At 43.9% G+C, this 23,785-nt stretch overlaps 1 protein-coding gene across 2 annotated transcripts in view; it reads right to left on the bottom strand.

Moving 5' to 3' along the window:
• Positions 1 to 23,785, bottom strand: part of sorcs2 (sortilin-related VPS10 domain containing receptor 2) — an 810,245-nt gene that overhangs the window by 124,576 nt on the left and 661,884 nt on the right. For both annotated transcript variants that reach the window (XM_068040075.1, XM_068040081.1), the window contains exon 11: positions 18,783 to 18,885. In XM_068040075.1, coding sequence (XP_067896176.1) covers positions 18,783 to 18,885 — 103 coding nt within the window. The remainder of the gene's footprint in view (positions 1 to 18,782; positions 18,886 to 23,785) is intronic.

Raw genomic sequence — 23,785 nt, 5'->3', positions numbered from 1 at the left:
AAGGAATTTGGCCTGGAGGACCTCGCAGTGGTGACAAAAGAAGTTCAATAGCTTCATGTGGGTGGTCAAGGTCAGTGAATGCATTTTGAAATGCCATCTCCTATCTACCGCACCACCAGCACTCACCCATCAGGAATCAGGACTCATGCCTAATGCTCATATGTTCAACCTCACCCTCACACATTTACCAATGCTGCCAGACTCACACCCACGTTTCACAGTTTCCACATACTTCCAGCTATTCAGCTGGGATAGGCACATCACCCAAACACCTTGCAACACACTCACTGACAATCTTCCCTCCCTCTCGCAGGACGAGGTTGCACATAACAGGAGGCAGCAGCAAAGAAGCAGTGGGGGACAGTCACGGCTGCATCTCCTGAACCACTTGGAGGAGATGGTACTCTGAATAATGGGCGCCGTCTGAGGCTGTTGCAACTGGCATTGATGAAAACATCCAGGGTGACAGTATGTTTCTGCCTTTTAACCCTTCTCAAATCCCACTATGAGATGTCATGAGGTTGGTCCTTGACAAACAACAGGACTGGTCATACCACCCAGAAATTGGAGATTATTACTCACCAGCGCAGTGGTGGCAGCGGACTTGGGTGGAGACTGAGTGCAGCAACCGAGGAGTTAATGTGGGGGAGAGAGCCTCCAGTGAAATCTCCCAACAACAAAAGCAACATCTGCTATAGTGACCTCACAACCAGGGAAAGAGCTGATGAGTGAATAGCTGGTAAGTGTTTCTAGTTAACAGTTTAGAAAGTAAAGGCATGGCAGGAAACCTCAACCCCATGGAATGCACATCCTGTGCCAAGTACGAAATCCTGGATGCTTCTCATGGCCTGGACGACTACATTTCCAGGAAGTGCCACCAGCTAGATCAGCACGAGATCCGGGTTTGGTAGCTTGAGTGGCGGCTGGAGTCACAACGGGGCATCGCAAGGCTGAGAGCTTCATGGATAGCATGTTTCTGGAGATGGTTACCCTGCAGCTTAAAAATGTGCAGGCAAAGAAGGAAGGGTGATCCCCCAAGAATGATGAGGAGAATCAGTCAGGGAACCCATGAGTGCATCTCACGCTCTGATCTGTATTCAGTTCTGAATACTGGTGAGAGTGATGGTTCCTCTGTGATGTACAGGCACAGCCAAGTCCATTGCGCGAAGGTTGGCTCAGCTGCACAGCAGGGAAGGAAGAAGAGTAATAGTGGTCGGGGATTTGATAGTGAGGGCAACAAACAGGCGCTTCTGTGGTCACAGACATGACTCCAGGATGGTAGGTTTTGTGGTATCGCTTTAACAATGTAAGTACTCCATACAGCATCAAAGGAAGTGATGTCATTCAGCATGTAATCAGTTAGTTGGAGTTGAGCAAGACACCTAGTCACACATGTAAGACAGAGCTCTCTTGTGTTACAAGAGTACTTTTTTTTTGTAAACTATGTTTTAAGGACTTATAGTTGAATTATGGACATTGATTCATCTGGAATCATGACGAGATGCTGAACTTTGTGTTTTTTTTTAAATAAGTCACCAGAAGGTTCCTGGATTTGGCTTGTAAATGAATCATACTGGAAGACACCTGTCTGGATAATCACCCAGCAGGGATGATTTTTGACTTGGGGAGATGTTTACAAAGAAGTGACAGGTCAAGATTTATAGAGGTTAGGAGGCTTGACTTCTGGAACGTTTTTAGTTTCAGTTTGATCTGTTACAAAAGACAGTTGGTTTTTGCCTGCCAAAGAAGACCTGTCTCTTGAAAAGAAACCCTGCATACAGTATGTCAGTTTCCTATTTCCAACTGTTTTGAAGAAACCTACGTATCGAATGTGTGGGAACTGAAACCCTTGTTGCTGCATTTCTTCTATAAGACCTATCTGAAGCCTCTACAGCTGCATTTCTTGGAAAGCCTACCCAAATTGATCTTCAACATCTCCTGGAAAGAACTGTTCTCGGAAGATTCCAGTGACAGCCATCTATACGCGTTTGGGATGCCAAACCAAAATCAAGGACAAGTATTCTGCCTAAGTATTTTTTTGTTTTCTTTGTAACAGCACTGTAAACAACAATCCTTTTTATTTTTCCAGTTAACTGGTGTATGCGTGTGTGAGGGAATGGATAGATAAGGAGCTTTGATATTCAGATTTGTTTGAGTATGATTTACTTCATTATTGTTTAAGACTTGTTTTATAGTAAACTGATAATCTTGTTGTTTATTAACGAAACCTGATTTGTATATTTTAGCCTGGGAAAAATAGAGTATATGATTGACCGTATCGGTAAATGGGAAAATTTAAATATATATTGTGACCTGTGGAGAAGTGGGACTAGAATAAACAGTGCACTCCTCCCGCCTCGGCCATAACACTTGTAAATGTGTTACTCTACAAATAAAGAACCCACAGTTTTATAACCACTCAACTTAAGATTGTTTAGCACTTTATTGCTACACAAAAGCAATAGCGCAATATGGTGGCAGCGTATAGTTTCTGAAGATTTTTCAGCTTTCAAATGCACCATCCTCGACATGGTAGCAACGTGTGGTCTCCGAAGAATCACACCCTCAATGACATTGCAACAGCATGTGGTCACTGAAGCAGCACGCCATTCGCAATGTTGTGAAGGTGATGCGCAAGGAAGATCACAGCTCAGTGGTAACACTACTGCAGAGAAGCTCAGGAACAGTACTCATGAGGACCAACGACCTCAGGCAGGACATCAAGACCAGCAATCTCTCTCATCATAGTGCAACACAGACAGTTCAGCGTAATACATCTCAGAGGTGGCGGTGATTCATGGGCAAGTTCGACGATCCTCCATAAAGTGGGTGCTGAAGGTACAGTGAGTATATGAAGGGTCAGATTAACTGTAGTCAGAAAGGAACTGAAGAAATCGGGTGGAATTGTGCTCGGAAACAGCAGGCAGGGTCAGTTCTCGTTGAGGCTGTGAATCGGCATCTTCATTACGTGCCAGGTGATTTCCCACCGTTGCTGCTTCGTAGGCAGAAAGCCAATGCTGCATGCACAGGTTGTGTGTGTAGCCAAAGCTCGATGCTGCAGACACAGTAGACCTGCAAGTTTATTTTTCCTCCAATGAAGGCCCAAGGAAAAAAAAAAGAGGTGGTAATTTAAAGGGGAAAGCTTCAGCTGCATTTTTGACACTGGGAATTTGGCACCATGTCTACTAAATATCCTTCCATGAATTGGAAAGCCCAAGACCTCTTCCATGAGTTTCAACTTCTTAGACAGTGGATGGAGTTGTGCTTCTTGGATGTGGCTGTCAGGGAGATGGAAAAACAAATGTTCAAGATAAAAATAGCAATCGGTAACAATGAGCAATACCGGATTAACAACTCGGGACTTTCTGAAGCAGAGCAGAAGGACCCAGCAAAGCTATGGTCTACATTAATGGGCGGCACAGTGGTGCAGTGGTTAGCACCGCAGCCTCACAGCTCCAGCGACCCGGGTTCAATTCTGGGTACTGCCTGTGCGGAGTTTGCAAGTTCTCCTTGTGACTGCGTGGGTTTTCGCCGGGTGCTCCGGTTTCCTCCCAAGCCAAAGACTTGCAGGTTGATAGGTAAATTGGCTATTATAATTTGCCCCTAGTATAGGTAGGTGGTAGGGGAATATAGGGACAGGTGGCGATGTGGTAGGAATATGGGATTAGTGTAGGATTAGTATAAATGGGTGGTTGATGGTTGGCACAGACTTGGTGGGCCGAAGGGCCTGTTTCAGTGCTGTATCTCTAAAAAAAAAAATTAGAGAACCTCTGTTGGTAACAACAGATTTTCTACATCAACATAGATGGTCCAGCAGTTGCAGGCCTGCCGGCATGTAGTGAGCTTCATATCATAATGATCCAAGGGATCAGCAGTGTGCCAAAGACACCTGACCAGAACAGGTCCATCCAGGATTTACACAGAATGTACCAAGACCATTTTGACAGAGTGGGAAGTTTCAAAGGAGAAGCTGTCCTACATGTAAAGGACAATGTGGTTCCCTCTATATATCCACCAAGGAAATGTGGTATCCACCTCATGGACAAACTAAAACAGAGCTGGATACTATGGAGAGGCAAGGAATCATCAGGTGTATTCAACAGCACTCAGATAAGTGCAGCTCAATAACAGCTGTAGTCAAAAAAGATGGCAAGATAGGCTCCTAGCAAAACAAGAAAAGATGAAGATGATGCACAAAATGCTCGAGGGTGTGGAACTACCACCTTTACAGATAGGGCAGAAAGTCAGGGTTATTCATCCACAAGAAAAAGTGCGGTTTCTGCAGAATTGTCCAAACTCTGCAACGAACCAAGATATTATGAAGTAATCGACCCAACGGAGCAGTGCTAAGAAGAAACTGAAGTCAGCCAAGAGAACTAGCTAACAACACTGTGCCTGACAACCCTATAGCATCAAGAACATGGTCACACTCAGATCTAAAGAACACAGCAAGAGAAAATGACCAGTGTAACAATCGAGCATAGGATGACTATCAGAATACTCGCAAAAGTCAAGCAAAAAAAAGCTGATAAGTCGAGTTCTCCATCAAGCTACATTGTGACAAGATCAGGTTGAGTCAGTAAACTGCCTGCACGGTTCAGAGTCACTTGACAAAAAGAACATTGGAGTCAATGCAGGTGTAAATATTTTTCCAAGTCGTTTCAGTTCATTATTTACATAGTTTATATTTTGTGCATTTCCATTTTAGGAAAGGGGGTTGCTGTGATACTGCTTTTACAATGTCAGTACTCCACACAGCATCACAGGAAGTGATGTCATTCAGCATGTGATCAGGTTAGTTGGAGTTGAGCAAAACACCTAATCACACGTTTAAGACAGAGCTCTCTTGTAAATGTATTACTCTACAAATAAAGGACCCACAGTTTCATAACCATTCAACTTAAGATTGTTTGGTACCTTATTGCTACATGAAAGCAATAACGCAAGAGTGTTGTCTCCCTGATGCCAGGGTAAAGGATGTCACTGAGTGGCTACAGGACATTCTGAGGGGGGAGGGTGAACAGCCAGAGGTCGTGGTCCCCATATTGGCTCCAATGACAAAGGCAGAAAGAGGAATGAGGTTCCGCAGGCAGAGTTTAGGGGGCTCGGAGAAAGAATGAAAAGCAGGACCTCAAATGTAGTAATCTCTGGTTTACTCCCCATGTCACATGCTAATGAGTACAGAAATAGGTAGATAGAGCTGATGAATACGTGGATGGAGAGATGTTGCAGGACTGGAGGGCTTTAGATTCCTGAGGCATTGGGACCACTTCTAGGGGAGCTGGGACATGTACAAGCTGAATAGGTTGCACCTCAACAGGACCGGGACCAATATCCTTGCAAAGGGATTTGCTAGTGCTGTTGAGGAGGGTTTAAACTAGCTGACAGGAGGTTGAAAACCTGAAAGCAGATTCAGAAGGGAGAAAAGAAATGTTGGAAATGGAAGGCAGAAAATTATTAAGTGTGTTTGGAAGGCAGAGGAAACAATGGCTAGAAAATAGATAACAAGGGAGTTTCACAGTGCTAAATGGTATAGACTTCAATGCAAGATGTTTCGGGAACAAGGCAGATGAGCCGAGAGTACAGATTGACACAGGAAGTATGATATTATAGCTTTACTGAAACATGGCTGCAAGAAGGGCAGAAACTGCAGCTGAACATTCCTGGTTACAGGGTTTTCAGATGAGATAGAGAGGAGGATAAAAAGGTGGGGGGGGAGGGGGTTACAATATTGATTTAAAAAACAAGGAGGGATTATATGATAGAAAGCTCATCATATGGGTTGAACTAAGGAACAAAAAAGGGGCAATCACACTACTCGGAGTGTACTATTGGCCCCAAAACTCTCAGAGGGCAATAGTACAGCAAATATGTAGGCAAATCTCTGAGAAATGCAAAAGCAGTTATAGTGCAGGATTTCAACTACCCTAATATTAACTGGGATAGAATTAGCGTGAAAGGCACAAATGCAGCAAAATTCTTAAATGCATTCAGAATAACTTTTTTAGCCAACAGGCAGCAAGCTCAACCTTTACATGGTCCATCTCTGACACTTCCCTTCCCTTCCTCGACTTCTCTGTCTCCATCTCTGGGGATAGGTTGTCTACTAATATCCATTATAAGCCCACCGACTCCCACAGCTACCTCGACTACACTTCTTCACACCCTACCTCCTGTAAGGACTCCATTCCATTCTCCCAGTTTCTCCGTCTCCGACGCATCTGCTCTGATGATGCTACCTTCCATGACGGTGCTTCTGATATGACCTTTTTCCTCAACCGAGGATGTCCCCCCACTGTGGTTGACAGGGCCCTCAACCGTGTCCGGCCCATTCCCCGCACCCTCTACCCTCACCCCTTCCCCTCCCTCCAAGAAACATGACAGGGTTCCCCTTGTCCTCACTTTTCACCCCATCAGCCTCCATATCCAAAGGATCATCCTCCGCCATTTCCGCCACCTCCAGCGTGATGCCACTACCAGTCGCATCTTCCCCTCCCTTCCCCTGTCAGCATTCCGAAGGGATCGTTCCCTCCACGACACCCTGGTCCACTCCTCCATTACCCCCACCACCTCGTCCCCGTCCCATGGCACCTTCCCCTGCAATCGCAGGAGGTGTAATACCTGCCCATTTACCTCCTCTCTCCTCACTATCCCAGGCCCCAAACACTCCTTTCAGGTGAAGCAGCGATTTACTTGTACCTCTTTCAATGTAGTATACTGTATTCGCTGCTCACAGTGGGTCTCCTCTACATTGGGGAGACCAAGCGCAGACTGGGTGACCACTTTGCGGAACATCTCCGCTCAGTCCGCAAGCAGCACCCTGAGCTTCCGGTTGCTTGCCATTTCAACACTCCCCCCTGCTCTCATGCTAACATCTCTGTCCTGGGATTGCTGCAGTGTTCCAGTGAACATCAACGCAAGCTCGAGGAACAGCATCTCATCTACCAATTAGGCACACTACAACCTGCCGGACTGAACATTGAGTTCAATAATTTCAGAGCATGACAGCCCCCCATTTTACTTTCATTTTTAGTTATTTTTTCTTCCTTTTTTTTTACATTCTTTTTTACATTTTTTACAATCTTTTTTTTTGCATTTATTTCATTTCATCTTAGTTTGTTCAGTTTGCTTACCCACTGTTTTTTTTCAGGTTTGCACTTGCTGCTGTTCAATATTCAGTGTATTAACACCTAATCTGTACTAATGCTTTGTCTTTCAACACATCATTAACATATTGTTTGCCTTTGCTCCGTGACCTTTTGGTCAGCTATGTGGCCTGGTCCAATCTAGACCTCCTTTGTTATCTCTTGCCCCACCCCCACCTCACTTGCTTATAACCTATGACATTTCTAATATTTGTCAGTTCCGAAGAAGGGTCACTGACCCGAAACGTTAACTCTGCTTCTCTTTTCACAGATGCTGCCAGACCTGCTGAGTGGTTCCAGCATTTCTTGTTTTTATTTCAGATTTCCAGCATCCGCAGTATTTTGCTTTTATTTAAGAAAGTGGGTGGTTCTAAACTGAGTTTTAGGAAATGAAGCTGGGCAGGTGGAAGGGATATTAGTTTTTTTTAATCTTTGATCAAGGGATGCGGGCATCACTGGCTAGGCCAGCTTTTACTGCCCATCCCTAATTGCCCTTGAGAAGGTGCCTTCTTGAACCGCTGCAGTCCATTGGGGGCAGATACACCCACAGTGATGTTAGGAAGGAAGTTCCAGGTAAAGGCCTGCTCAGCTCGGGAAAAAGAACCCGACCCGAACCCGACCGAATCACAGCAGACCCGAGCCAGACCCAAGTCCCTCCAATTTTGCCCCGACTCCAACTCAATCTGACCATCCCTCGACTTAGCTACCGACTCGGAACCTCCAGGAAGCTGCAGCGTGCGCTTGATGGCATCATAGAGATGTCACTCGCTCACTGTGCAGACTCAGTCTCCCTGGTTGATGTCCTGGATTCCCAGCTCAGGTAAGTTTTTTTATTTTCAATACTTACAGGCAGAGCACTTACCATGCGTGTAGAGTCTGACCTGGACCCGACCCGACCCGAGCCCGAAAGCCAGACCTGGAAGAGGGGCCCGACCCGAACCCGACACATGTTCGGGTCGGGTAGCAGGCCTTTAGTTCCAGGATTTTGATCCAGCAACAGTGAAGGAACGGCAATATAGTTCCAAGTCAGTTTTCAGATGAGATAGAGTTCTGATGAAGGGTCAGTGACCTGAAACGTAACTCTGCTTCTCTCTCCACAGAAGCTGCCAAACCCGCTGAGTATTTCCAGCATTTCTTGTTTTTATTTCAGATTTCCAGCATCTGCAGTATTTTGCTTTTATATTAGTTCCAAGTCAGGATGGTGTGGGGCTTGGACGGGAATGTGTAGTTGGGGAGCACTTTGGGGGAAGTGATCATAATTCAATTTGATTTAGTGTAGCTTTGGAAAAGGATAAAGATAGGCCAGGAATAAAAGTTCTTCATTGGGAAAACGTTAATGCTGAGATGTGATTTAACTGAAGTGGCCTTCAAACAGGGAGTGTGGAGTTTGCAAGTTCTCCCTGTGACTGTGGGGTTTTCGTCGGGTGCTCTGGTTTCCTCCCACAGCCAAAGACTTGCAGGTTGATAGGTAAATTGGCCATTATAAATTGTCCCGAGTATAGATAGGTGGTAGGGGAATGTAGGGACAGGTGGGGATGTGGTAGGAATATGGGATTAGTGTAGGATTAGTATAAATGGGTGGTTGATGGTCGGCACAGACCCGGTGGGCCGAAGCGCCTGTTTCAGTGCTGTATCTCTAAATAAATAAAAAAATAAATAAACAACTACTTGAAGGTAAATCTGCGTCAGATTAATGCGAGGCATTCAAGGAAGAGATAGTGAGGGTTCAGAGCAAGTCTGCTCCCTTAAAGAAAAAGGCTGGGACTAAACTGCAAAACCCCCTGGATGTCAAGGGGCTTCAAGGAATGGAGAATGGAACATGCGAACATATGAATTAGGAGCAAGAGTAGGCCACTCGGCCCCTCACGCCTGCTCCGCCAGTCAACAAGATCACGGCTGATCTGATTGTAATCTCAACTCCACATTCCCACCTACTCACGATAACCTTTCACCCCCTAGCTTATCAAGAATCTATCTAACTCTGCCTTAAAAATATTCCAATACTCTGCTTCCAACACCTATGAGGAAGAGACTCACGACCCACTGAGAGAGAAACATTTTTCCTCAACTTTGTCTTAAATGGGCGACCCCTTATTTTTAAACAGTGACTCCTAGTTCTAGATTCTTCCACAAGAGGAAACATCCTTTCCACATCCACCCTGTCAAGACCCCTCAGGATCTTATATGTTTCAATCAATTCGCCTCTTACTCTTCTAAACTCCAGTGGATACACGCCTAGCCTGTCCAACCTTCCCATTCCAGGTATTAGTCTAGTAAACCTTCTCTGTACTACTTCCAAAGCATTTACATCCTTCTTTAAATAAGGAGACCACTACTGTACATAGTACTCCAGATGTGGTCTCACCAATGCTCTGTATAACTGAAGCATAACCTCCCTACTTTTGTATTCAATTCCCCCCCGCAATAAACAATAGCATTCTATGAGCTTTCCTAATTACGTGCTGAATCTGCATACTAATCTTTTGTGATTCATGCACTAGGACACTCAGCTTCCTCTGCATCTCAGAGCTCTGCAATCTCTCACCATTTAGATAATATGCTTCTTTTTATTCTTCCTGCCAAAAGGACAATTTGCCAGATCTTTCCCACTCACTTAACCTATCGATATCCCTTTGTATGCTCCTTATGTCCTCTTAACAACTTACTTTTTTACCTATCTTTTGTCATCAGCAAATTTAGCAGCCATACCTTTGGTCCCTTCAACTTAGTCATTTATATTGTCAGGCAAACCCCACCACCCCCCCACCTGCCTAGGTTGAGGCACACAGAATTTCGCCACATGAACATTAAAACTTAAAATTACAAGCCGCTGACTGGAAAGACATTTCCATGGTAACTCACAGTGTTGGAACAAGGGACAAAGGACCATGCCCTGACTCATTCAACCGACAATGAAGTTTTAATTACCAGACGTTGAAGGTGGGGGGAGCTAGCATTCCAGAGACTGCTAAGGTACAATCCACAAACATCGCAGGAGAGACTGTTCCATATAAGGAGCTAGTCACATGACTTACCTGCTGGGAAACCTGGGAAGGTTTTTGAATTTGAACTCCCAACAAAGGAATTGAAATGGAGACAAAGCCATGAGTCATGGAGTAAAGATCTCTCCTGGAACTCAAGCAAGAATTACAACCTCTCCTGTTTGCCTGCTTCCATCTCCTTCCCATGGAACTGAATCTTGTGAAAACATGTGAACCACAAAGAGAGAAAGATTTCCTACGTGAACAAGGTTTTAAGAAGACTACTGGGCCCCAACAAAAAGCAGGACTACTTGCAAAAGGACTACAGTGAGCTCGAAGCACCATAACAAGATATTGCCTCAAACACCTCTCTACTATATTTTCCTCTTCTCTTTTCTGCCCTTATCTGCATGTGATATCGCGTATGCATGCTTGCGTGGACGCGCTGTATATCCGTAGGCGTGAACTGTATTAGAGTTTACGTTTTAATAAAATTTCATCTTTCTTCTTTAAACCTGAGAAAGCCTGTGTGAATTGGTTTCTTTGTCCCATAATTGGAAAACTGTGAACAAGGATTCACAAAAAAGGGAGCTCAAAACACAGTGCATTTAAAATTAAACCCTGTTAAAACAAGACCAGGTAAAGATAGTAACAGACCCCTCGACAACTTTCGCATCTGGTCGCAACAATATAAATTGTAAAAATTTGAGGCCACAGCACTGATCCCTGTGGCACACCACTCATTACATCTTGCCAACCAGAAAATGATCCATTTATGTCTACTCTCTGTTTCCTGTTAGCTAGCCAATCTTCTATCCATGCCAATATGTTACCCCCTACATCATGAGCTTTTATTTTCCGCAACAACCTTTGACGTGGCACCTTATCAAATGCTTACTGCAAATTTAAATACAGTACATCCACCGGTTGATAGGAAGAAATGTTTTTCCTTAGCGGAGGGGTCAATAACTAGGGAGCATAGATTTAAGGTAAGAGACAGGAGGTTTAGAGAGGATTTGAAGAAAAGTTTTTTCACCCAGAGGGTGGCTGGAATCTGGAACACACTGCCTGAAGGGGTGGTAGAGGCAGGAACCCTCACAATATTTAAGAAGTATTTAGATGAGCACTTGAAATGCCATAGCATACAAGGCTACGGGCCAAGTGTTGGAAAATGGGATTAGGATAGGTGCTTGATGGCCGGCACGGACACAATGTGCCGAAGGGCCTGTTGCTGTGCTGTATGACTCTATGATCGCTGCTGCCAGGGGCACCTTCACTATGAGGTCATTAATTAATCCTATCGTGTTGCACAATACCAGGTCTAGTACAGCCTGCTGTCTGGTTGGCTCCAGAACGTACTGTTCTAAGAAACTATTCTGAAAACATTCTATGAACTCCTCATCTAGGCTACGTTTGCCTTTCAGATTCTTCCAGTCTACATGTGTAGATTAAAATCCCCCATGATTATCGCCGTACCTTTCTGAAAAGCTCCCATTATTTCTTCCTTTATACTCCATCCTACCATGTAGTTACTGTTAGGGGGCCTGTACACCATTCCAACAAGTGACATCTTGTCTTTATCATTTCCCATCTCTACCCAAACCACTTCTACATCCTGGTTTCCTGAAAATACCATCATAAATTAACAGAGCCACCCCTCCACCTTTTCCTAGCATCCTGTCCTTCCAAAATGTCATGTACCCTTCAAAATTCAGGTCCCAATCTATGTCATCCTGCAGTAATGGCTATCAGATCGTACTTATTTATTTCTATTTGCACTATCAGTTCATCTGTTTTCTTTTGAATGCTACAGTCATTCAGATATAGAGCCTTCAGTTTTGTCCTTTTATTATGTTTGTAACCTCTAGCCGTATCTACTGATATACTCTTTGATACGACTGAGGCGGGAGGAGTGTATTGTGTTTTCTAGTTCCACTTCTGCACAGGTCACAACATATATTTAAATGTTTACCCAGTTACCGATACAGTCAATCATAGGCTCTATTTTTATCCCAGAATAAAATACACCAACCAGGTTTCTGTAATAAACAACAAAATTATCAATTTATTATAAAACAAGACTTAATCACTAACAAAGCGAAGCATTAACACACAGGTTGAAATATGAAAGTTCGCTTTTTAGCTTAGCCCCTCGCGTGCACGCTCACACACACATACAGACACACAAGGTTAACAGGGAAAATAGAGATTTTTTTCTTTAGAGTTCTGTTACAAAAAAAAACAAAAAAAAGAATAGTTTAGCCAAATATTTGCCAATTCTTGAAGAAAAAGAGAAGATATGGAAAGATGTCAGTTGTCCCTTTTTGGTTTGGTGTCCCAAATACACGTAGACGCTGTCTCTGGGATCTTCCTAGAACAATTCTTTTCTGGCAACATTGAGGATCAGTTTGTCAGGCTTTCCAGAAGAAATGCAGCAACATGAGTTCCTGGCAGGCATTTCAGGAGGAATGCAGCATCAATTTCTCTAATTCTTACACTCGCTTCTAAGAGCTTCTGAACGAGATGGAAAAGCTGGCAGGCTTTTCAAAGAGATGGAAGAAGGTGCTGATGGTGACTGATCTCTCGGGTGGTTTTCTCCAACCCCTTTCAAAACACTGTCCACATTACAACTCACTGTCCAAAGCGAAACCAAAAACAATATCTCAAGAGTCAAGCCTCTTGACCTCTATAAATCTTGACCTGTCACTTCTCCGTAAACATCTCCCCCAAGTCAAAAATCTCCTGCTGGGTATTTATCTGAAGAGAGGTGACTTCCAGTAAGAGTTGTTTACAAACCAAGTCCCCTCAGTGTCCCTTCAATGATCCCTCTGAAAAAAACATCATGGAATTGTTTTCAGTTTTCCCAAATAATGCAATGTCCATAATTCTAAAATACACGAGTCCTCAAAAAAACTGAACAAAAAATCTAGAAGCACCTTTGTAACATCTTTGATTTGTACTCACTGTCCCTTCCTTTCACAGTCTGTTTATCCTTTCCCAAATTAATACCTTTCTCTCGACTTGTCACTACTCTTTGATTTACCACATCTTCCCAAATTTGATCCCTTGCCCCCACTATTTAGTTCAAAACCCTCTCTACTTCCCTGGTTATATGGCTCACTAGAACACTGGTCCCAGCAAAGTTCAGGTGTAGACTTTGCTAATAGTACAGTCCCCACTTTCCCCAGTACTAGTGTCAGTGCCCCACAAACTGGAACTCACTTCTACCACGCCAGTCACCGATCCAGGTATTCATTTCTCTAATCTTATTTGCCCTATGCCAATTTGCACATGGCTCAGATAATAATCCAGAGATTATTACCTTTGAGGTTCTGCTTCTTAATTTGCTACCTAGCTCCTCCTACTGACTATGCTGAACCTCTTTCCTTGTCTTGCCTACATCATTGGTACCTACATGGACCACGATGACTAGATTCTCCCCCTCCCACTGTAAGTTCCTCTCCAGCCCTGAGCAGATGTCCCGAACCCTGGCACTGGACAGGCAACACAGCCTTATGGACTCTCGCCTTTTGCTGCAGAGAACAGTGTCCATCCCCTTCACTTTGCTGTCCCCAGTACCACCATTTTCCTTTTTTCTCCCCCGCTTGAATCGCTTCCTGTACAAAGGAGCCATGGTCAGTCTGCTCATCCACACGACAGCCCTTGCTCTTGTCCATACAAGCTGCAAGAACCTCAAACTTGTTGCTTAATTGTAAGAGCTGAGGCTGCTCTACTCCTACCTCATCGATCCCCTTACCTGCCTGACTCTCAGTCACATCCTCCTGTCCCTGACCAAATCAGATGACCCTATTGTTAGGGGTGTGACTGCCTTCTTGAACAAAGTGACCAGGTAACTTTGCCCCTCCCTGATGCATCGTAACATCTATAGCTCGGCCTCCAGCTCATTTACTCTGAGCAGCAGACACTTACTACAGACATGGTTGCCATGGACTGCCGTGGCATCCACAAGCTCCCACATACTGAAGCCGGGACATAGAAACATAGGAAATAGGAGCAGGCCATTCAGCCCTTTGAGCCTGCTCCACCATTCATTATGATCATGGCTGATCACCCAACTCAGTAACCTGTTCCCGCATTCACCCCATATCCTTTGATCCCTTTAAACCCAAGAGCTATATTTAACTCCTTCTTGAAACTATACAATGTTTTGTCCTCAACTGCTTTCTGTGGTAGCGAATTCCACAGGCTCACCACTCTCTGGGTGAAGTAATTTCTCCTCATCTGAAAGGTTTACACCGTATCCTTAGACTATAACCCCTGGTTCTGGACTCCCCCACCATCGGGAACATCCTACCTGCATCGACCCTGTCAAGTCCTGTTAGAATTTTATAGGTTTCTATGAGAGCCCCCCACATTCTTCTGAACTCCAGCGAATATAATCCTAACCAACTCAATCTCTCCTCATACGTCGGTCCCGCCAACCCAGGAATCAGTCTGGTAAACCTTCGCTGCACTCCCTCTATAGCAAGAACATCCTTCCTCAGATAAGGAGACCAAAACTGCACACAATATTCCCAATGTGGCCTCACCAAGGCCCTGTATAATTGCAGCAAGACATCCCTGCTCCTGTACGCGAATCCTCTCGCTATGAAGGCTAACATACCATTTGCCTTTTTTACCGCCTGTTGCACCTGCATGATTACCTTCAGCGACTTGTGTACGAGAACACCCAGGTCTCGTTGCATATTACCCTCTCTCAGTTTACAGCCGTTCAGACAATAATCTGCCTTCCTGTTTTTGCTACCAAAGTGGATAACCTCACATTTATCCACATTATACTGCATCTGCCATGCATTTGCCCACTCACTCAACTTGTCCAAATCACCCTGAAGCCTCTCTGCATCCTCTTCACAACTCACCCTTCCACCCAGTTTTGTGTCATCTGCAAATTTGGTGATATTACATTTAGTTCCCTCATCTAAATCAATATATATTGTGAATAGCTGGGGTCCTAGCACCGATCCCTGTGGTACCCCACTAGTCACTGCCTGCCATTCGGAAAAAGGGCCGTTTCTTCCTACTCTTTATTTCCTGTCTGCCAACCAATTTTCTATCCATCGCAATATACTACCCCCAATCCCATGCATGGGAAGCCTTCTGAAAGTCCAAATAAACCACATCCACTGGCTGTCCCTCATCAACTATACTAGTTACATCCTCGAAGAATTCTAGTAGATTTGTCAAGCATGATTTGCCTTTCATAAATCCATGCTGACTCTGTCCAATTCTACCACTGTCCTCTAAGTACTCTGCTATAAAATCTTTGATAATGGACTCTAGAATTTTCCCCACTACCGACGTCAGGCTGACTGGTCTATAATTCCTTGTTTTCTCTCTACCTCCCTTTTTAAATAGTGGGGTTACATTCGCTACCCTCCAATCTGTAGGAACAGTACTCTGGGATGTAGATTATCAGGCCCTGGGGATCTTTCGGCCTTCAACCCCATCAATTTCCCTAACACCATTTCTCTACTAATACTGATTTCTTTCAGTTCCTCCCTCTCACTAAACCCTGTGTTCTTCAACATTTCTGGTATGATATTTGTGTCGTCCTTTGTGAAGACAGAACCAACGTATGCATTTAGTTGGTCAGCCATTTCTTTGCTCCCCATAATAAATTCCCCTGTTTCTGACTGTAAGGGACCTACTTTTGTCTTCACCAATCTTTTCTCTTCACATACCTATAGAAACCTTTACAGTCAGCTTTTATGTTCCCTGCAAGCTTACTCTTGTACTCCATTTTTCCCTTCTTAATTGCTGAATTCTAAACTGCTTCCAATCCTCAAGTCTGTTGTTTTTTCTGGCAATTTTGTTTGCCTCTTCCTTGGATCTAATGCTATCTCTAATTTCCCTTGTAAGCCATGGTTTGGCTACCATTCCCGTTTTACTTTTGCGCCAGACAGGGATAAACAATTGTTGCAGTTCATCCATGCGCTCTTTGATTGTTTGCCATTGCCTATCCACCATCATCCCTCTAAGGAACGTTTCCCAATCCATCATAGCCAACCCGCGCCTCATACCTTTGTAGTTTCAGGACCCTGGTCTAGAATCAACTACGTCACTCTCCATCTTGATGAAGAATTCTATCATATTATGGTCGCTCATCCCCAAGGGGTCTTGCACAACTAGATTATCAATTATTCCTCTCTCATCACACAATATCCAGTCTAAGATGGCCTGTTCTCTTGTTGGCTCCTCAACGTATTGGTCCAGAAAACCATCCCATATAGACTCCATGAATTCCTCCTCTACGGTATTGTGACTAATTTGATTTGCCCATTCAATATGCAGATTAAAGTCATCCATAATTACAGATGTTCCTTTATCGCATGCGTCTCTAATTTCCTGTTTAATGCCATTCCCAACTTCACCACTACAGTTTGGGGGTCTATATACAACCCACACTAACGTTTTTTGCCCTTTAGTGTTTCTCAGCCCAACCCATACAGATTCCATATCGTCAGAGCTAATATTTTTCCTCACTATTGCGTTAATTTCCTCTTTAACCAGCAATGCAACTCCACCGCCTTCTACTTTTTTTCTGTCCTTCCTAAATACCCCTGGATGTTCATTTCCCATCCCTGGTCACCCTGCAGCCATGTCTCCGTAATCCCGACTATATCATACCCGTTTACATCTATTTGCGCAATTAATTCATCCACTTTATTATAAATGCTCCGCGTGTTAAGGCACAAAGCCTTAAGGCTTGTCTTTTTGACATTACCTGTCCCCTTCCCATTATTTTTCACTGTGGCCCTGTGTGATTCTGGTCCTTGATTTCGCTGCCTATCACTTTTCTTATTCCCCTTACTGTCTTTTGTTCATGTCCTTGATTTCCCCGTCCTCTAACTCATTGCAAAGGTTCTCATCCCCCTGCCATTTTAGTTGAAACCCTCCCCAACCACTCCAGCAAATACTTCCCCTAGGACATCAGTCCCGGTCCTGCTCAGGTGTAACCCGTCCAGTTTGTACTGGTCCCACATCCCCCAGAACCGGTCCCAATGTCCCAGGAATCTAAAACCCTCCCCCTCACACCATCTCTTCAGCCACGTATTCATCCGATATATCCTGCTATTTCTACTCTGGCACTGGTAGTAATCCTGAGATCACTACCTTTGAGGTCCTACTTTTCAACTTACTCCCTAACTCCCTATATTCTGCTTTTGGGACCACATCAAAGGTTATTGCAGAAAGTAAAAGCTCATAGTATGGGGGGTAACATATTGGCATGGATAGAAGATTAGCTAGCTAACAGGAAACAGAGTAGAAATAAATGGGTCATTTTCTGGTTGGCAAGATGTAATGAGTGGTGTGCCACAGGGATCTGTACTAGGGCCTCAACTTTTCACAATTTATTTTCACAAATGACTTAGATGAAGGGACTGGAGGTATGGTTGCTAAATTTGCTGATGACACAAGGCGCAACATTGTACCATGGTAGCTGACTCGGTCTGCTCCTTCCTGACTCTGCACTGTCCACTGAGGTCTGCTTCACATGGTTAACCCTGTCTTGTAGTCAGATAGTCTTCAAATCACACAGCTCTTCAATGTATTTCTCTTTCCCCATTTGCGTTACTTGAATGAGCTGGGTGATATGGATGTTTAGTTGCCTGAAGAGAGCTTTAATACTTGGGAACATATTCTGCAATCCTATTTGTTTTTCTGTGAAAAGTGAAACTATATGCAGTAATGTATGCACCATTGCTAACTATCTGCTTCTGCAGTGGGCAAATAGCTTTTCCAACACCATGTGCTGTTTGCATGGAGACCTGGAAAACAGCTGGTTCAGAGAATGCTTAAATCGTCAGAGGCTCATTCACTTCCACACTGATGCTGGTTTGGTTCGCTTCCGACCAGGCAGCCACTTTGAGTGAATGAATGAGTGAGTGAGTTCCCACTCCCCTCCCTGCGCAATAATCTGAGAGTAGCTTGTGGTACGAGCAACAGAAGGCTACAAGTGGCAGCTACTTGCTTACAGCTTGCTCTTTGTACTCAGTGACCACTTGCATTGTGCTATATTGAACTGTGTCCCTCTCTATGGTTCCACAGTGGAGAACAGCATGGACTTGATGGGCCGAATGGCCTTGTTCTGTGCCGTGGATGACTCTTCAACTCTATAACTCACGCAGCATGGCCCCGTTACTGTGAAGCTGAAGAAAGCATTCCTAGAAATACAGCAATACCATAAGAAGATGCCAGACAAAATGTTACATTTCCTTCACATAGGTCCCTTCAGTGGTTTTATCAGCACTTTTTATCAGCACTTTCTTACCTGAGAGAAGCATGTGATTGCAATATGACAGTACTGATTAAATCTGGTAATGCTGAATTTTCCCTGTTGAAAACAGTGAGAACTGCTGCTGGTGATGGCAGGAAAAGAACTGAAGTACGCTTCCAGCAAGGAAGCTTAAGTATACAGCAGGAGTGCGGCAGACATGACCCTAACAGCAAGTAAAATCTTGGAAGAGACAGAGCTCGAGTGGCTGTTTCCAGATTGGATGCTAAATGAATGTGAAAAAGTTCCATTCAAGTTTTAAACCCATTCCAAAATATCTTATGGAGAAGAAGCTTTGCTTAAAAATGTAACTATACCTTTCATTAAATATAGCTTATCCAAATAAATAATCAGTTTTACCTGCTCCCATTATAAGTCCTGGTGCAGAGTCTTTCGTGTGAACAGTGCCAGATACATATGGGTTGTCAGCCCACCGCAGATGCAGGTGAACAGAGCATTCAGGCTACAGAAAAGACAAGCAATAAAGTTATATTTTAAGACCATTAGATAATTTTTATTTAATTCATTATTTTGTATGAAACATATTCCTTTACCTATATTTCTAAATGTTCTAAGCTCATTTCAAGTTGACTCAACCCAAGCCACAAAACAATACAGATTGAGATGACATAATCAATAAAGGGCTAACACAATTCTCAGCATGTTTTAAACATGTGAAGTACTGAGTTCAGTTTTAGGCACTGCACCTCAGGAAGGATATACTAACTGGCCTTGGAGGGGGTGCAACGTGGATTCATTACAAAGATAACAGGCTAAGAGAATTATATTATGTGGACAGGTCACAAAACTTAGTTTGTATCACTTTGAGTATAGAAGTTTATGTGGTAATCTGATTAAGGCGTTTAATATATTAAACTGATTTGATAGGGTAGATATAGAGAAGTTATTTCCTCTGATGAGGGAATCAAGAACAGGAGGAAGAAATCTTAAAATTAGAGTTAGGCCATTTTGGAGGGAAATCAAGAAGCACTTTTTCGCACAAATGGCAGCTGAAATCTAGGATTCTCTCCCCAAAAGGCTATAGATGATAAAACGATTAGAGCTTTCAAACCTGAGATCAATAGATTTTTGTTGGCTAAGAGTATCAAGGGATATGGAGCTAAGGCGTTGAGGCACAGATCAGCCATGATCTATTTAAATGGCAGAGCAGACTCAATAAGCCAAGTGGCCTCCTTCTGTGTTGTGCTATATTCTATGATTCTATATTCCTATCTAAGATTTAGTGCTGGAGGTTCAATAGAAACAGCATGAGCAAACACAAGGAGATATAATTGGACTCATAACATGTAACAGGCATTTCACGTATAAGAAAACAGATTCATACCTTTTTTTTAAGAAAGTTACTCTAAAATAACTTCAATACAAATAAAACCCCGACAACAATATACACTGTGTACTATCAAAACACAGAGTCCAAATAACTTTGTATCACAAAACACCCAAACCATGTGCTGTTTCTGAGAACTGCAACACAATCAATAAGGTTTCTCGCTGCTTACACTCAGACAGATGGCTTAGTATGCAGTATGGTGCCAAGGGCAGATACGTGAATAAAGTACAGTGCCCTCATAGTAAAGGCTTTTTTCTGTGGTTTTATATTAGAAAGCTCATTAGATTAACAGAGTATTTGATGAGCTTAATTTGCTATCTCAACCAGTTTGCCAAATGAGGTGCTTTGCTTCCTTGGATGTATCCTTGAGGTCCACAGCTTCTTGTTATGTTTTGGGTTTTCACATTGGTATTCTCACTCTAGTAAGCAGACCTCATGTTCCCTATGCCTAGGGTGCATCTTTATCTGCCCCAATATCTAGGCACATTCAGCGAGACTCCAGATTTGATTAAAGAATCCTTGCCAATGTACTCCGGCTTACTGGTATGTATCACCTTGTCATGCAGACCCCCAACTGCCAAGAATGAGGCATATTAATTTCATCATATGATCAATTTTAAACTGTTGCTGGAGTGAAGAAATGACTTGTTAAAGAGATCACCAGACATTTGGGCTGGAAGGATATTTGCATACTAAGAGGCGCTGCTTGTGGAGACAAAGGACTATTCCCTGGTCCAATTAACCCAAATGGATTTTGATCATCAGACATTGAAGGTGTAAGGAAGTGCATTCCAGAGCCTGCTAAGATAATACAAACCACAAATGCAAAAGTGGTTAAGCCAATTAGTCACATGACTGCCCTGCTGGCCAACTTGGTTTTTTTTTATTTGTGCCACACCGAAAGGAACGGAAGGCAGTTTTGCAATTGAAGCTAGAACAAGCAAGCCTCTCTCCTGGCTGTCTCTCTCTCGCCTTCTCCCAAGCCACCGGACCCACGGAAGACACGTACACCTCAACAGAGAAAAGACTGCGACATCGATACAAGTTGAAGCGTGAACTGGGTCCCAACAAATAGCAGGACCTACCAGCAACCAAAGACTCCACACTGAACTCAAAGAACAATAAATAACTAATAGATATTGCCTCAAACTTTTCCCCTTTATTCTTTCTATTTTTTCTGTCTCTATCTGCGTGTGTGTTTATCACGTATGCCTGCTAGCATGGTTGCATCGCATATTCGTAGTTGTTAACCGGATTAGAGTTTAAGATTAATAAACTTCTACCTTTCTGGTTTAAATCTAAGGAAACCTGTCTGATTCTTTGCCTCACAATTGGAGTAGTGAACAAGGATTCATTGAAGGGGGAGCTAAAAACATGGTGTTTCGAAAATTAAACCCTGTTACGGGTTCAACCAGGCAAAGGCTGAGATGGAACCCCTAGACCTCTTCTCACCTGGTGATACTAGAAATTTGGGGGCTAGCGTCCTGGATTTGGCCCACAGACAAACGAGAAATCGGAAGTGGGAAGTCAAATTGATCCCAAACAAAAGGAGAAAAGATTTCAATACAGGTTCTCTTGTGGTTGTGTGCTAGAATACTAACATGTCTGTGACTGAAGCTAGTAGCTCCCCAAGCCAAGGTGAAGTAACTTGGCATAAGTTAAAAGCACTGTCGATGGAGGAGTTGAGGAAAGTGGTTGAGCAGTTTGGGACATTGTACGTGGCAAGGCTGGGAAGTCTGAACTTCTAAAGCTAGTGGTCAACCATTTTTCCCTTGAATCTGAAGAAGCAGAAACAGGGTTAGAGATAGACTCTGACAGGGTATTGTTAGCAAAGATACAACTGGAATAGAGGAAACTTGAATTTGAGAAGAGAAAGAGAGAGACAGGAGAAAAAGAGAGACGGGAGAGAAAAAGAAAGAGCCTGCCAGATGGAATGTAAAGACAAAGAGACGGAGGAGAGAGAAAGGGAAAGAACCTTCAGGAAGGAATGCGAAGAGAGAGAGCGAAGGCTGCTTGAGTTAACTAGGGGGTGACAGAGTAACCCCAGTGAAAGCATGGCCAATATGCAGGAGCGTAAATCAGGGCTGGGTAGAGAATTGTTAAAACTTGCCCAACTGATCCCGAAATTTGATGAGGGAGACGTGGAAGGGTTATTTATGTCTTTTGAAAAACTGGCAAGGCAATTAAAGTGGCCAGCTGAGGCTTGGACTCTGCTGATACACAGTAAATTAGTAGAATAAGCCCATGAGGTTAATTTTCCATGTTGCCAGAAGAGAGTTTGTCAGATTATGAACTGACAAAAAATGCTATCCTCAGGGCATCTAAGTTAGTACCGGAAACCTATCACCAAAACTTTAGAACCCTCAAGAAGTAAGCTGATCAAACTTACCTGGAGTTTGAGAGAAATAAGTAGCTGGATTTTGACCAGTGGCTGACGGATCTTAAAGTGCAGCTCAGCTATGAAAATCTCAGAGAAGTAATTTTGCTAGAAGGATTTAAAAACTCTCTACCACTCTCCATAAAGACACATATGGAGGAACAAAAGTCTCAGAGCTTGGCAGGCAGCAGCTCTGGCTGATGAGTTTGCTCTCATTTATGTCAGTTTCCCAGGATAAACCTTTCCTAATCACCCCTACAAATCTGAAAAGGACAAAGGGTGGGAAGGTGGTGGGAGGGAAAGCAGTCCTGGGAGGGAAAGAAAAGCAAGAAACACAGGGGGCTCTCCTCCAGCCAAAAAGGTAAGTGTTGTAAGGAGGAGTGAGACCCGGAGACCTGTGTGCTTCCATTGTAATAAAGCAGGGCATTTAAGAGCTGGCTGCTGGAAACTAAAGGGAGAACCTGCAGGGTTAATCAGGGCACACCTGCTCAGTGGAGAAGGGACCCTGATGGAAAGCACAGCAGAACAAGCTGTGGCTTTAAGTGCTGCAAGTGCAGAAAAATTTAATTGGATTCCTGAAGGTTATCGGGGTTTTGTGTCTGAAGGGAGAGTAATCCCATACCCCTCGAGTGGGGAAAGCAAGCCCATAGTAATCCTCAGGGACAGAGGACCCACTAGATCCCTTTTACTGGGAAAGGTCCTGACCTTCCTCCAGAGAGTTTAGTAAACACCAGAATGGTATTGGAGAGCAGAGAATGCCTGTACCTTTACACCGGGTGCACTTGGAGTGCGACCTCGTTTCAGGACTGGTGACCATAGGGATTGTCCCTAGTTTGCCTATGGACAGGGTTGACCAGCTCCTAGGTAATGACTTGGCATGGATGAAGGTGGTAGCTTCCCAGTAGTGAAAGAAAGACCGCAGGAGGTCAGAAAGACAGGGCAGTGGCAGGAGACGGACCCCTGCAGTTTTCCTGAATGTGTAATGAATGAGACCATGATCAAAGCAGCTCCCCCAGAGGAGACTGAATTGGCACTGCAGACAGATGACCATGAGGTCCGTCTGTCCGAGACTTTCTTTGGAAAGTTAGAAGAGCCAGGGAATGAATTAAATGGATCTCCCCTAGCTGAGGCTCAGTGAGCTGACCCATTATTGCGAGAGTTAGCACAGGCTGCCCAGTCTGAAAGTGAAGCAGCGGATACAAAACCCTGATTGCTACTATATAAAGAATGTGGTACTGATGAGGAAATGGAGTTCTCCTCACAGACCTGAGAGCAAGGAGTGGACAGTGGTTCACCAGTTAGTGGTGCCGCAGAGGTACCGGAGAGAAATAGTAAGAATGGCCCAAGAGATCGCAGTGGCTGTACATGTCGGTATACGAAAAACCAAACACTGCATAAGACAGCAGTTTGACTGGCCAAAACTCCATCAAGATGTGGTGGAGTACTGCAGGAGTTGCCACATGTACTAGGTTGAGGGGAAACCCCAACCTACAGTGAAATCTGCACCCCTACGTCCTATATCGGTGTTTGGAGGACTGTCCAGCAGAGGGCTGGTGAACAGTCATGGACCCCTGCTGAGAACAAAAGGGGACAGGCAGGCACAAGGCTGGCAACAGGTTAGAAAGGAAAGGGGGA

The sequence above is a fragment of the Heterodontus francisci genome, chromosome 1, assembly GCF_036365525.1.
Source record: "Heterodontus francisci isolate sHetFra1 chromosome 1, sHetFra1.hap1, whole genome shotgun sequence".
Taxonomy (NCBI): Eukaryota; Metazoa; Chordata; class Chondrichthyes; order Heterodontiformes; family Heterodontidae; genus Heterodontus; species Heterodontus francisci.
The sequence above is the reverse complement of the archived record's forward strand: the minus strand, read 5'-3'. Positions and strand labels throughout refer to the sequence as shown.